We start from the raw sequence: 13698 nt of genomic DNA on the forward strand, positions 1-13698 counted from the left end.
CAACTGAAGACATAGGTTTATGGGAGAATGATGAGGTTTTCCACATGATGTAGAATGTGATTTGCTCATATATTGAGAGTATGTTATAAAAATTCTCAAAATCAGGAATAAGGTTTGCAGTTAATGGAGATTAAGTGTAAAATCAGCCTAAGAAGTTTGACATGTTGCTCTTTATTTCATTTTCAAGAGAGCTTTCAAAGTATTAGCACATTTTGAATTTAAAGTACATGTGTTTATAATGTTAGAATTTACAGGATTGGATGGACAAAATGCTGTGGTGTGAAATGGTTTAACTAATGAATACACAGAGATTTGTTAAAGAGGCTTTGGGGAATCGGTGTACATTTTTTGCCTTGATTATCAGATCACTTTATTGTACAGGCAGTGAGGCCATGATCTGGATTTTTGCTGTGGGGTAGAGTGGGGGCTCCCCCATCCTAAGCTTCTGATGGTTCTGGCTACTTTGGTAGCAGCCAGGGGCAGGAAGGAAACAGCAGGTGGTCGTAGTGAGCACCAGTGATTCCTAGTTGAAGGGCTGCAGTGTGTGGAAACTGACAGGGAGAACTGGTGATTTTCCAACACTTAGTTTATTTATGACTTTCTGGCAAACAGAAAAAAACAAGGGTCCACTTTCAAAATTGCACATGCAGTGCTGCCTTCTTTATCAATGATTGAAATGTTCCTGCCTCCATGGTTCCTTGGTCCTCTGTGCACATCCTCCCGTATCAGTTTGGATTAGTCAGGAAAAAAGAACCCCACCATGGGAGAGGGAGTTCCATTCAGGGAATTAGTTACATGGATGATAAGAGTGGGGAAAGGCAGAAACAGCAAAATGGCGATGGGTGAGACAACCCAGAAATTAGCAAAGGCAGGAAACTGTTCCTGCCCGACAGCCAGGAGGACTCAGGAAGGAGATGTCTGTACCAGAGGGTCCACTCTCCAGAGCAGAGCTCAGAAGCCTGGCTGCTGTCAGAGTGGGGACTATAGGGAAAGTGTCTAGATTCTGTAAACTCCTCTGGTCTTTCACGCCTGTGACTCTGTTTTGCCACCTGCGTGGTGTTCACCAACTTCTGATTAAGTGCCTGCCATCTCCATCAATAGCACAGTAGGATAATATGTTCCCAAATAGATAAAACCACATCCCTGTGCCAGTTGCATGTGGCAACTCACAGAAGGTGCCTGACCTATCCTGAGAGTTTCTCATACCTTATTCCGGTAGATTTACCTCCTGCTTCGTATTTCTCGTCACAGTACTCTTGAAGCATTTATGGAAAGCACTAAAATTCCATTATAAATACCACTCCATGTGATTGCTAACACATATTTTTTAATGACCCATTACCAAATTTCTTTTGTACCAAATTATGCAGCATTTTAAAATGAGCTATTTTGTTTTTCTTTCAAGAACTTAATAACATGTTCTCAGATTTTTGTGCAACTTGCATTGTAAAACAGAATAGCCTGTTATGTTGTCCTGGCCTTGCCTATGGAAGGACTGTGCCCCTTGCTGGGGTCATTAGTAATTATGGCTGTCAGGTTAGATCATGGGTGAGAGATCCCTGGGACGGGGGACACAGACATTGGGGTTTTAAAGAGAAGCTGAATCTGAATGAAGCCCCTGCTGGGTTGGGAGGCAGGAGATAGACATGAACTCTGTAACCTGCTCCACTAGACAGCCAGGTAGGCAAGTGGGGGCAGGTCTCAGGGACCCAGGTCTCATTCATGAAATGATGGGACTTGGTCTCAGTCTTGAAGCTGTAAAATAAATGGTCCTGTGGGAGCCTCCATTTCTTCATGGGGCAGGGGTTTTCAACTACATCTGGTACAGAGTGGGGGCTCAGCTGATGATCCTTGTTGAGTCAGCATCCCCTGAGTCTGGATAACCAGGAGTTGACTGGACCTCTCCAGTACTCTTGCCCGGAGGATCCCGTGGACGGAGGGGCCTGGTAGGCTGCAGTCCATGGGGTCGCTGGGAGTTGGACACGACTGAGCGACTTCACTTTCACTTTTTCTCTTTGATGCATTGGAGAGGGAAATGGCAACCCACTCCAGTGTTCTTGCCTGGAGAATCCCAGGGGCAGGAGAGCCTGGTGCACTGACGTCTATGGGGTCACACAGAGTCGGACACGACTGAAGTGACTTAGCAGCAGCAGTAGCAGCAGCACGTCTGAGCTGCTGAGTGCTGCCCTCTACTGGTCTCGGTAGAGTAGTGCCCCATCCTGAAGCCTGAACAGGGAGGGAACTCAGTGTCTGACCCTGAGAAACAGTGAGGGGTGGTGACAGGGAGCTGATGTTGGTATGTGACTCATTGTTTTTTAGTCATAACTGAGTGATAAGTAATAAAATAGGAACCCTAAGTGGCAGAAAAGAATAAAGAAGTGGAGAAGATTAAAAAATATTTCTTATGTTTTAATATCCAGCTTCTTATTGGTAGATTAATAGTTTCTTTAAAATTTGGGGCTAGTGTTCTTGACTAAGCAAAATAATTGTCATTTTTTAGCATGTAAATGCTTTATAATTAGTTCATTTCTTTCCGGATAAATTTTTCATTTTGAGGAATATCCAGACTTTTAAATTCAGAATCGTGATTTTAGTCTTTGCAGCACTTTAGAATCAAATGTCAGCATTCGTTTTTCTTTTTTTTAAGCATTGGCAGCTATTGACAATTTTCTTAACACTTACGATATGTAAAGACATAATGAACCTGTAAATCTCTCAAGAATGTGACTTGTTATTGGCACAATGAATACTTTGTCCTCCGTTGCATTGGGTGGGGGTACTAGCGCATGTATCTCCTTGGTTTTCATTGTTATTTTGTTCCTTTGGGTTTCCCTGGTGGCTCAGACAGTAAATAAGCTGCCTGTTTTTCTTCAGTAGAAGTACTTTATTATCCTCTGTTCAGCCAAGACAGGTAATGTATGTAAATACATATAAAATTGAGGGTTTATCTCTTTGATTCATCATGTTATAATTAACTTATTCCCCTTTTTTGGTTGTTGTTGGTGGTGGTGGTATTAAATTAGAGCTCTTGTTAAAAATTAGAGCTTGGACCATTATTAATAGCACTTAATTTGCCAGGAGGGACTGTTATATAAAGTGTACCCCTTTGCTTGCTGAGCACTACTGAGGTTCATTCTTTATGAAATGAAAGTGGAGAGATTAGTGGAGATTTCAAATTATTTAATTACAGGCCAGGCATGCCAGGAACTTATGCTGCCACCTTGTGGGGGTTGATTGATGCTTTTGAACTGGGGTGCTGGAGAAGACTCTTGAGAGTTCCTTGGACAACAAAGAGATCAAACCTGTCAATCTTAAAGGAAATCAGTCCTGAACATTCATTGGAAGGACTGATGCTGAAGCTGAAGCTCCAACATTTTGGCCACCTGATGTGAAGAACTGACTCATTGGAAAAGTCCCTGATGCTGGGAACAATTGAAGGCAGAAAGAGAAGGGGATGACAAAGGATGAAATGGTTGGATGGCATCACCGACTCCATGGACATGAGTTTGAGTGTGTTCTTGGAGTTGGACAGGGAAGCCTGGCATGCTGCAGTCCATGGGGTCACAAAGAGTTGGACACAACTGAGTGACTGAACTGAACTGAACTGTGGAGATTAATGAGACAGTTAAAACCAAGGGTCATGATGAAAACTTATAAATGATTAAAAGCCTCCCAAGCTGGGTATTCTATTAAGTGCATTATATTAATAAGCTTATGTGCATTATTCAGTTTGTGTTTCAGGCAGGTGCCTTGTCATTTCTACTACTAAAATTCTGTGGGTGTCTAGAGCTATGTCCTTATGAAAATCTGGTAAAAGAATGAGCCTTGTTAACCCCCAAAGAGATATGTATGATTGGATGAAAAGGCCTCCAGGACTTACTATCTTAAAATAGGAAGGGGAAAAATGTGGATAACATTAGCATATCAATGACTATTATGTAATTTTCTCTACCTTCTGAAGTAATGTATGTTACTTTATTGAAATGGGCACATTTGTATAAACTTTAATTTGCAGAAATCAGGAACCCCAACCCTACAAGACCTTTTCTTTACTGCCAGACCCGGTGAACTGTTAGCGGTGGTTGGACCTGTGGGTGCAGGAAAGGTAAGTTGTGATGCCTTTTGTCAGCTTGATGCAACACCACTGTCCTTGTTAAATTTTCAGAGTTGAGCCCAGAGCTGTGTGTGACACAGTTTGAATTGGATGTACCTAGAACAGCGTTTCTCAGACTGTGTTCCATGGAATATTAGTTTTGCAAGAAAGTTTCATGGTCAAATAAATCTAGATAAGCACACACTGTGTTTTCTTTCTTGGTGCTTCACATTGCACAGTTGGGGACCATTGTAAGGAATTTGGACTTCTCAGTGAATGAAATTATTGATGTGACAGCTGTTCAGGTTGGATGGAAACAGCAGGGACTTATGTTCATCATAGTGGCCCCTCTAGGAGGTCTGGAGGTGGTGAAGGCTCTTCCAGGAAGCTCTGAGCATTTCCTCATGGGATTTGATGTGATCCTTTCAGTGCACGTGTAGTGAATGTTCAGCCACGTGCTGGAGCTAATGACACAGATATGAGCCAGACCCCGACATCTCCACCGTCCAGAGGCAACCAGGTTCCAGGGCAAGACAGATACATGGGCAGTTTATCTCAGCCCAGGGTGGTGAGCACTCTGATGGTGTAGACACAGATACGTCACTTCTGTGTGTCAGAAGAGATTTGAAAGACGTGCACTTGCACTTAGTGTCCTGTGTTGTGAAACAACAAAATACAGAAACTTAAATGTGGATGTGTACATGACAGGGTGATGATTTCCTCTATATGGACTTTTGCTCTTTAGACACAACTCATTTCAGAATTCTTTTTTTTTTTTTTTTTAATTTTATTTTATTTTTAAACTTTACATAATTGTATTAGTTTTGCCAAATATCAAAATGAATCCGCCACAGGCATACATGTTAAGTAATCATCTTTGGATATATTCTTCACACATAGCTTTTTTTTTTTTTTTCCCTTAGCTCGGTTGTGTCTTTTTTTTAAATTTTATTTTATTTAACTTTACAATATTGTATTGGTTTTGCCATATATCAAAATGAATATGCCACACTGATGTATAGAACTGTCTTTCAGACTCTGTGGGAGAGGGAGAGGGTGGGATGATTTGGGAGAATGGTATTGAAATATGTATATCATATATGAAACGAGTCGCCAATCCAGGTTCGATGCACGATACTGGATGCTTGGTGCTGGTGCACTGGGTTCAGGATGGGGAACACACATAGCTTTTTAAGGATAAGTGTCAAATGAAGGATACCTGGATGCAGGAACAACTGCACTAAACATCAGATACATGATATACACATCCTGCTGGGCTGCTCTGCTAGTGAAGGATGTTAAACATTCTTAGTTTTTCCTGAGTGTAGTGCTTCTTTGGGAGCTCCTCTTGGGCAGAGGAGATTGTTATAGTATTTTATTAATATTCTTTATCAACCATTCATTTGCATTGACCAATAGAGTTATTTTAAATTGTTTTGTCCAAACTTCCAGGGCTGTACTTTATCCTGTTCTAAATGCAAGTGTTCTATTGTGTATCAAGCACCAGGCTTGGGTCAGCTGTGCTATGGGATGTGTTTCATCCTAAGTGCTGCCTATTTATGTGTGTGTATTGCCGTCTGTTTCAGTCGTCACTGTTGAGCGCTGTGCTGGGGGAGCTGCCCTCGAGCCAGGGGCAGGTCAGCGTGCATGGGAGGATCGCGTATGTTTCTCAGCAGCCCTGGATGTTCTCAGGAACTGTGAGGAGTAACATTTTATTTGGGAAGAAATATGAAGAAGACCGATATGAAAAAGTAATAAAGGCTTGTGCTTTGGGAGAGGTGAGTAAGGACTTTTGAGTAGAATTTCAAATGACAGACTTGGTTTAAACTATCAGTAAAGTTTGTTGAAAGTTCCTTTTTTTTTAAAGTTTGAAAGATCATTCAGTGTTGTTTAATATTTACACCAGTCTTCTGCGTGAGTGTGCAGGCATATATGCTAGTCCTTCAATCTTGATGTCATAAGGACACTCACAGAATGCTTTGTTGAGGAGGGAGTTGTTTCACTTTGTGAAGTTTCATTCACTTTTAACTTATTTTCGTAGTGGACAATTACAAAAATTTATAAAATTAGAGTGTACAGTGTAATAAACCCTCATGTGCCCACTCCCCAGCTTCAAGCAGGAGCAGCTGGTGGCCAGTCTTGCTGCATCTCCACCCCTGCCCTCTGCCAGCCCCACCCCCACCCCAGGTTATTCTGGAGCAGATCCTAGACCTCAGATTAGTTCATCTGTAAAGCATTCAGCTCAGCTGGTAAAGAATCTGCCTGCAATGTGGGCGACCTGGGTTCGATCCCTGGATTGGGAAGATCTCCTGGAGATGGGAACGTCTACCCACTGCAGTATTCTAGCCTAGAGAATTCCATGGACTCTATAGTTATGGGGTTGCAAATAATCGGACACGACAGAGTGACTTTCACTTTCACAGCTTCCCTGGTGGCTCAGATGATAAAGACCCTGCTTGCAGTTCAGGAGATGTGGGTTTGATTCCTGGGCTCAGACGATCCCCTGAAGGAAATGATTACGCACTCCAATATTCTTGCCTGGTGGGCTACAGTCCATTGGGTTGCAAAGAATCAGACACCACTGAGCGACTAACACACAAATATTTTACTAGTTTTTCTCTAAGAGATAGGAGAGCCTTTGGAAAACACATATTAGTTCATCTGAAGAATAACCCAAATTCCTCAATATTATCAACCTTCTAGTTTACGTATTGCTAGTCATCTCACTGAGAAGTCTCCTTTACCATTGGTTTGAATCAGGCTCCACATGAGGTCTGCCCCCTGCACTTGGTAGATACCTCCTCATTCCCTTTCAGTCTCTAGATTTTTCTCTGCACTTGGTTATGACTGGTATTTTTATTTAAAGAAAAGAGAATGCTTTAACATTTCTTCTTAATACTGCATTGTTTCACTGGGGGAGAGATTGTTTTCAGAAAAGACTGCATTTCACAGAAAATGTCAAGGTGAAACTCTGAAATTTAGATGAAATCAGTGAATGAATGGTGAAAATGAAATTACCTGATAAGACAATATAATCTGGCAAAAAAATAAAGAAAAATGTAAATACTGATAAATACTGTGTTACTCTCTTAGGTTATAAAAATCTAAATGATAGCATTAAAGGGCTTCTCCTCAGGGCCTGTTCAGTACAGTGTGTTCTTTTGTACTGTAGAAAAAGATTGGGACAGTCTTTCAAAGGTGTGGTGTTGAAGGCTCCAAACTTGCTTTGTGAAGCAATAGTAATTTTGCCTGAACAATGACCTGAACATCATAGATTGTATCATATGAGCAGCATTTTGTGATGATGTGAACAAAACAGAATTGCCTGTTTAATGCTCTTGTTTCTTTCCCCTGGGTTGTTGTTAATGTGAGATCTTCTTTTGTGGAAATGATATTGTTACTGAATCCACTCTTTTCATACAGTGGACTCAGTAACAATATCATGAAGCACAAGCTGGAATCAAGATTACTGGGAGAAATATCAATAACCTCAGATATGCCGATGACACCACCCTTATGGCAGAAAGTGAAGAGGAACTGAAGAGCCTCTGATGAAGGTGAAAGAGGAGAGTGAAAAGGCTGGCTTAAAATCCAACATTCAAAAAACTAAGATCATGGCATCCAATCCCAACACTTAATGGCAAATAGATGGGGAAACAATGGAAACAGTGACAGACTTTATTTTCTTGGGCTCCAAAAATCACTGAAGATGGTGACTGAAGCCATGAAATTAAAAATGCTTGCTCCTTGATAGAAAAGCTATGATCAACATAGACAGTATATTAGAAAGCAGAGGCATTACTTTGTCGACAAAGGTCCATCTAGTGAAGGCTATGGTTTTTCCAGTAGTCATGAATGGATGTGAGAGTTGGACCATGAAGAAAGCTGAGTGCTGAAGAATTGATGCTTTTGAACTTGGTGTTGGAGAAGACTCTTGAGAGTCCCTTGAACTGCAAGGAGATCCAACCAATTCTAAAGGAAATCAGTCCTGAATATTCATTGGAAGGACTGATGCTGAAGCTGAAGCTCCAATACTGTGGCCATCTGATGCAAAGAACTGACTAATTGGAAAAGATCCTGATACTGGGAGAGATTGAAGGCAAGAGGAGAAGGAAATAATTGAAGATGAGATGGTTGGATGGCATCACTGACTTGATGGACATGAGTTTGAGCAAGCTCTGGGAAGTTGGTGATGGACAGCGAAGCCTGGCATGCTATAGTCCATGGGGTCTCAATGAGTTGGATATGACTGAATCACTGAACTGAATCCAAGCTCACTCTGCTTGCTGCAATGTAGGCCAACAAATCTGAGATGAGGTGTTGAGGCAAGGAAGGGACTTTATTCAGGAAGCCACTGACAGAGAAGATGGCAGGTTCAGTATCAGTATCAGTTCAGTCGCTCAGTTGTGTCTGATTATTTGACAAAACGTGGTCCACTGGAGATGGGAATGACAAGCCACTTCAGTATTCTTGCCTTGAGAACCCCATGAACAGTATGAAAAGGCAAAAAGATAGGACACTGAAAGATGAACTCCCCAGGTCAGTAGGTGCCCAGTATGCTACTGGAGATCAGTGGAGAAATAACTCCGGAAAGAATGAAGAGACAGAACCAAAGCAAAAACAACACCCAGTTGTGGATGTGACTGGTGATGGAAGTAAAGTCCAATGCTGTAAAGAACCATATTGCATAGGAACTTGGAATGTTAGGTCCATGAATCAAGACATATTGAAAGGGGTCAAACAGGAGATGATAAGGGTGAACATTGATGTTGTAGGAATCAGTGAACTAAAATGGAGTGGAACAGGCGAATTTAACTCAGATGACCATTATATCTACTATTGTGGGCAAGAATCCTTTAGAAGAAATGGAGTAGCCATCATAGTCAACAAAAGAGTCCAAAATGCCAGTACTTGGATGCAATCTCAAAAACAACAGAATGATCTCTGTTCGTTTCCAAGGCAAACCATTCAATATCATGGTAATCCAAGTCTATGTCCTGACCAGTAATGCTGAAGAAGCTGAAGTTAAATGGTTCTGTGAAGACCTACAAGATCTTCTAGAACTAACATCCAAAAAGATGTCCTTCTCATTATAGGGGACTGGAATGCAAAAGTAGGAAGTCAAGAGACACCTGGAATAACAAGCAAATTTAGCCTTGGAATACGGAATGAAGCAGGGCAAAGGCTAACAGAGTTTTGCCAAGAGAATGCACTGGTCATAGCAAACACCCTCTTCCAACAACACAAGAGAAGACTCTACACATGGACATCACCAGATGGTCAACACCAAAATCAGATTGATTATATTCTTTGCAGCCAAATATGGAGAAACTCTATACAGTCAGCAAAAACAAGACTGGGAGCTGACTGTGGCTCAGATCATGAACACTTTATTGCCAAATTAAGACTTAAATTGAAGAAAGTAGGGAAAACCACTAGACCATTCAGGTATGACATAAATCAAATCCCTTATGATTATAGAGTGGAAGTGACAAATAGATTCAAGGGATTAGATCTGATAGAGTGACTGAAGAACTATGGACAAAGGTTCGTGACATTGTACAGGAGGCAGTGAACAAGACCATCCCAAGAAAAAGAAATGCAAAAAGGCAAAATGATTCTCTGAGGAGGCCTTACAAATAGCTGAGATGTCAGGTTAGTACCTCAAAATAGCCATCTCATCAGGGGCAGGATGTCACGTTCTTCTGTGAATCAGAGATGGTTGGACATGAGGAAACAAAGTAAAAAGATCATTTAATTCTTGTGAATATCTTATAAAGCAGCAAGCATCATGTGGGAGATAAGTTAGTTTCACTTCCTTATAATCCTTCACAGGTGGTCAGGGTCAGGCTATCTTCTTGAGGCAGGCCATTATGCATTCCTGCAGTAACAAAAGCAGCAAGATAAGGATTAAAGTCACAGAGGCAGATCCAGTATGAGTTCAAAATTAACCCTTCCTGGTTACAGTATCAAGGTAGCACGAATGAGCTGGATTGTTATTAAATGGTGTTTATAATGTGGTAATCCAGTGGTTAAAACTCCATGCTCCCAATGCAAGGTGCATAGGTTTGATCTTTGGTCAAAAGCTAAGATTCTACATGCCACAGTTCAGTTCAGTTCAGTTGCTCAGTTGTGTCCTACTCTTTGCAACCCCATGAATCGCAGCATTCCAGGCCTCCCTATCCATCACCAACTCCCGGAGTTCACTCAAACTCATGTCCATCGAGTCAGTGATGCCATCCAGCCATCTCATCCTCTGTTGTCCCCATCTCCTCCTGGCCCCAATCCCTCCCAGCATCAGAGTCTTTTCCAATGAGTCAACTCTTCGCATGAGGTGGCCAAAGTACTGGAGTTTCAGCTTTAGCATCATTCCTTCCAAAGAAATCCCAGGGCTGATCTCCTTCAGAATGGACTGGTTGGATCCCCTTGCAGTCCAAATGAGTCTCAAGAAGAGTCTTCTGCAACACCACAGTTCAAAAGCATCAATTCTTTGGCACTCAGCCTTCTTCACAGTCCAACTCTCACATCCATACATGACCACAGGAAAAACCATAGCCTTGACGAGATGGACCTTTGTTGGCAAAGTAATGTCTCTGCTTTTGAATATGCTATCTAGGTTGGTCATAACTTTCCTTCCAAGGAGTAGTGTCTTTTAATTTCATGGCTGCAGTCACCATCTGCAATGATTTTGGAGCCCAAGAAAATAAAGTCTGACAATGTTTCCACTGTTTCCCCATCTATTTCCCATGAAGTGATGGGACCGGATGCCATGATCTTCATTTTCTGAATGTTGAGTTTTAAGCCAACCTTTTCACTCTCCTCCTTCACTTTCATCAAGAGGTTTTTAGTTCCTCTTCACTTTCTGCCATAAGGGTGGTGTCATCTGCATATCTGAGGTTATTGATGTTTCTCCCGGCAATCTTGATTCCAGCTTGTGTTTCTTCCAGTCCGGCATTTCTCATGATGTACTCTGCATATAAGTTAAATACGCAGGGTGACAATATACAGCCTTGATGTACTCCTTTTCCTATTTGGAACCAGTCTGTTGTTCCATGTCCAGTTCTAACTGTTGCTTATGATCTGCATACAGATATGTCAAGAGGCAGGTCAGGTGGTTTGATATTCCCATCTCGTTCAGAATTTTCCACAGTTTATTGTGATCCTCACAGTCAAAGGCTTTGGCATAGTCAATAAAGCAGAAATCGATGTTTTTCTGGAACTCTCTTGCTTTTTCCATGATCCAGCAGATGTTGGCATTTTGATCTCTGGTTCCTCTGCCTTTTCTAAAATAAGCTTGAACACCAGGAATTTCATGGTTCACGTATTGCTGAAGCCTGGCTTAGAGAATTTTGAGCATTACTTTACTAGCATGTGAGATGAGTGCAATTGTGCAGTAGTTTGAGCATTCTCTGGCATTGCCCTTCTTTGGAATTGGAATGAAAACTGATCTTTTCCAGTCCTCTGGCCACTGCTGAGTTCTCCAAATTTGCTGGCATATTGAGTGCAGCACTTTCACAGCATCATCTTTTAGGATTTGAAATAGCTCAACTGGAATTCCATCACCTCCACTAGCTTTGTTCGTAGTCATGCTTTCTAAGGCCCATTTGACTTCACATTCCAGGATGTCTGGCTCTAGGTCAGTGAACACACCATCATGATTATCTGGGTCATGAAGAACATGCCACAAGGTGCAACCAAAAATTTAAAAACAATTTAAGAGCAAATATATGGACTTTACTGGTAGCTCAGATGGTAAAGGATCTGCCTGCAATGTGGGAGACCTGGGTTCAATCCCTGGGTCCAAAAGGTCCCTGGAGAAGGGAATGGAACCCACTCCAGTATTTTTGCCTGGAGAATTCCATGGACAGAGAAGCCTGGCATGCTATAGTCCACTGGGGTCAGCAGAGTTGGACACAGCTGAGCAACTAATGCTATACTACAAATACTGTGCAAGAAAAGGAGGAAGCAAAGGTAAACAGTGAGAACAGCAGCTCCCATTCAGAGTCTACATGTAAATAATTTTCTTTCTCTCACACGTGTATGTATACACACATAAGAAGTTATGTAAGTTATTCTTTATGAGTGTCCTTGATGTTAAATTCCTCATTTTTTGTTGGTAAAGCTGAAGCTTGGGGGATGAAACAGCTGTCCTTAACATTTGGAGCTCAAGTTCAGATCTGTTTCTGCACAACTCTAGGCTCCATGCTTGTCCTTGGTGCTATGCTGGCTTGAGGAAGTTTAAAAAAAGAACTTTTCAAAAAGCAGGTGATGGATGAAAGTGGAAGGTGGGATGTGGAATAAACAGATCTCAGGCGTTTTTCTTTACCTTAATCATGTCCAGCTCCTGATGCCCACATCAGACCCCAAAGACCCAGGCCAGGTGTGAGTGTTTCTCTCATGACCTTGCCTTTTTGGTGAAGCTCAGCCCTGTCTTTCTCTCCCACATTTGAGCATCTCTGGAGAAGAGCAGCTGTGGGACAGTGGCTACCGTTCAGCATTTTCCTCAGGGGCTGTTGTTCTCCCTGGGGGGCGATGCTCTGCTGCAGCCACGTGGCATGACTGGACCAGTACCGAGGACAGTGTTCTGAGGCTTCCCTCACCCTGGACCATCCATGCAGCAGATTCTGTGAGAAGGGGCCCTGCAAGATTGGGCTGCACAGCGATTCTTCTGTATGTGATGAGACAAATATTTACAAAGATGGACTGCTCTCCTGTTTGCATGGTCAGGACAGAGAGTTGGGGCTCCTGGTGCCCATTCTCTACTTGACAGGAAGGTGGTCTAGGGCAGAGGAGTAGTGAGAGGGGAGTCCCGGACCCGGCTGTGTCACTCCTGCTCTCACTGTGAACATGTCCTGTTACCTGCCTGAGGTTTCCACAGCAAAATGAGGACACTGATTCAGCGGTTTTCCAAGAGGTTTTGTTGCTGCTCTTAAATGTCTCTATGACTGGTTAGCAATTAGCAAGGGGTTAGCAAGGTCTTTGCAGCAATTGGAAACCATTTAATGAGTTATGAGAGCCTCTGCTTATCTCCTTTTGTAATCCATGTGTCGGTGGATAGACATGAGATGGTCACAGATAGTAGAGGTGTCTAGAGTTATTTTGGGCTTCCTTGGTGGCTCAGTGGTAATCTGCTTGCAATGCAGGATCCCTGGGTAGGGAAGATCCCCTGAAGGAGGGCATGGAGACCTCCTCTAGTACTCTTGCCTGGAGAATTCCATGGACAGAGGAGCCTGGCGGCTTACAGTCCATGTGATCACACAGAGTCAGACATAGAAGCGACTAAGACGCAGTAGCAGCAGCAGGGTTATCTTGGCCTGAAGATACAGAGACTGCATGTGTAGTAGAAAAGGTTTGACCGTTAGAGAAAAATGGTCCCGGATAGTAACTCCAAGTGTTTTTCTCAGTTTCTCCTCTTATTACATGGTAGAGGGGTGGGACTACCCTAAAGGCTACAGGCGACGCCTGTGAAATGCAAACAAGTCAGGGTTTCAGTTAATGGTAGCAACTCTTACTAACACAGCCTTTTTCTCTTTATTCATCCATACTTAAATGCATATAAATATTATAAAGATTTCTCCTTACAGTTCTCTCTGTGCTCACATCTG

At 42.3% G+C, this 13698-nt stretch overlaps 1 protein-coding gene across 2 annotated transcripts in view; it reads left to right on the forward strand.

Annotated features, from left to right (window-relative positions):
• The window catches only part of LOC107131247 (ATP-binding cassette sub-family C member 4), a 152923-nt gene that overhangs the window by 42574 nt on the left and 96651 nt on the right, over window positions 1–13698 (forward strand). For both annotated transcript variants that reach the window (XM_024989162.2, XM_059884478.1), the window contains 2 exons: window positions 4016–4105; window positions 5680–5871. In XM_024989162.2, coding sequence (XP_024844930.1) covers window positions 4016–4105; window positions 5680–5871 — 282 coding nt within the window. The remainder of the gene's footprint in view (window positions 1–4015; window positions 4106–5679; window positions 5872–13698) is intronic.

The sequence above is a fragment of the Bos taurus genome, unplaced genomic scaffold (genome assembly GCF_002263795.3).
Source record: "Bos taurus isolate L1 Dominette 01449 registration number 42190680 breed Hereford unplaced genomic scaffold, ARS-UCD2.0 Leftover_ScbfJmS_264, whole genome shotgun sequence".
NCBI classification, from domain to species: Eukaryota; Metazoa; Chordata; class Mammalia; order Artiodactyla; family Bovidae; genus Bos; species Bos taurus.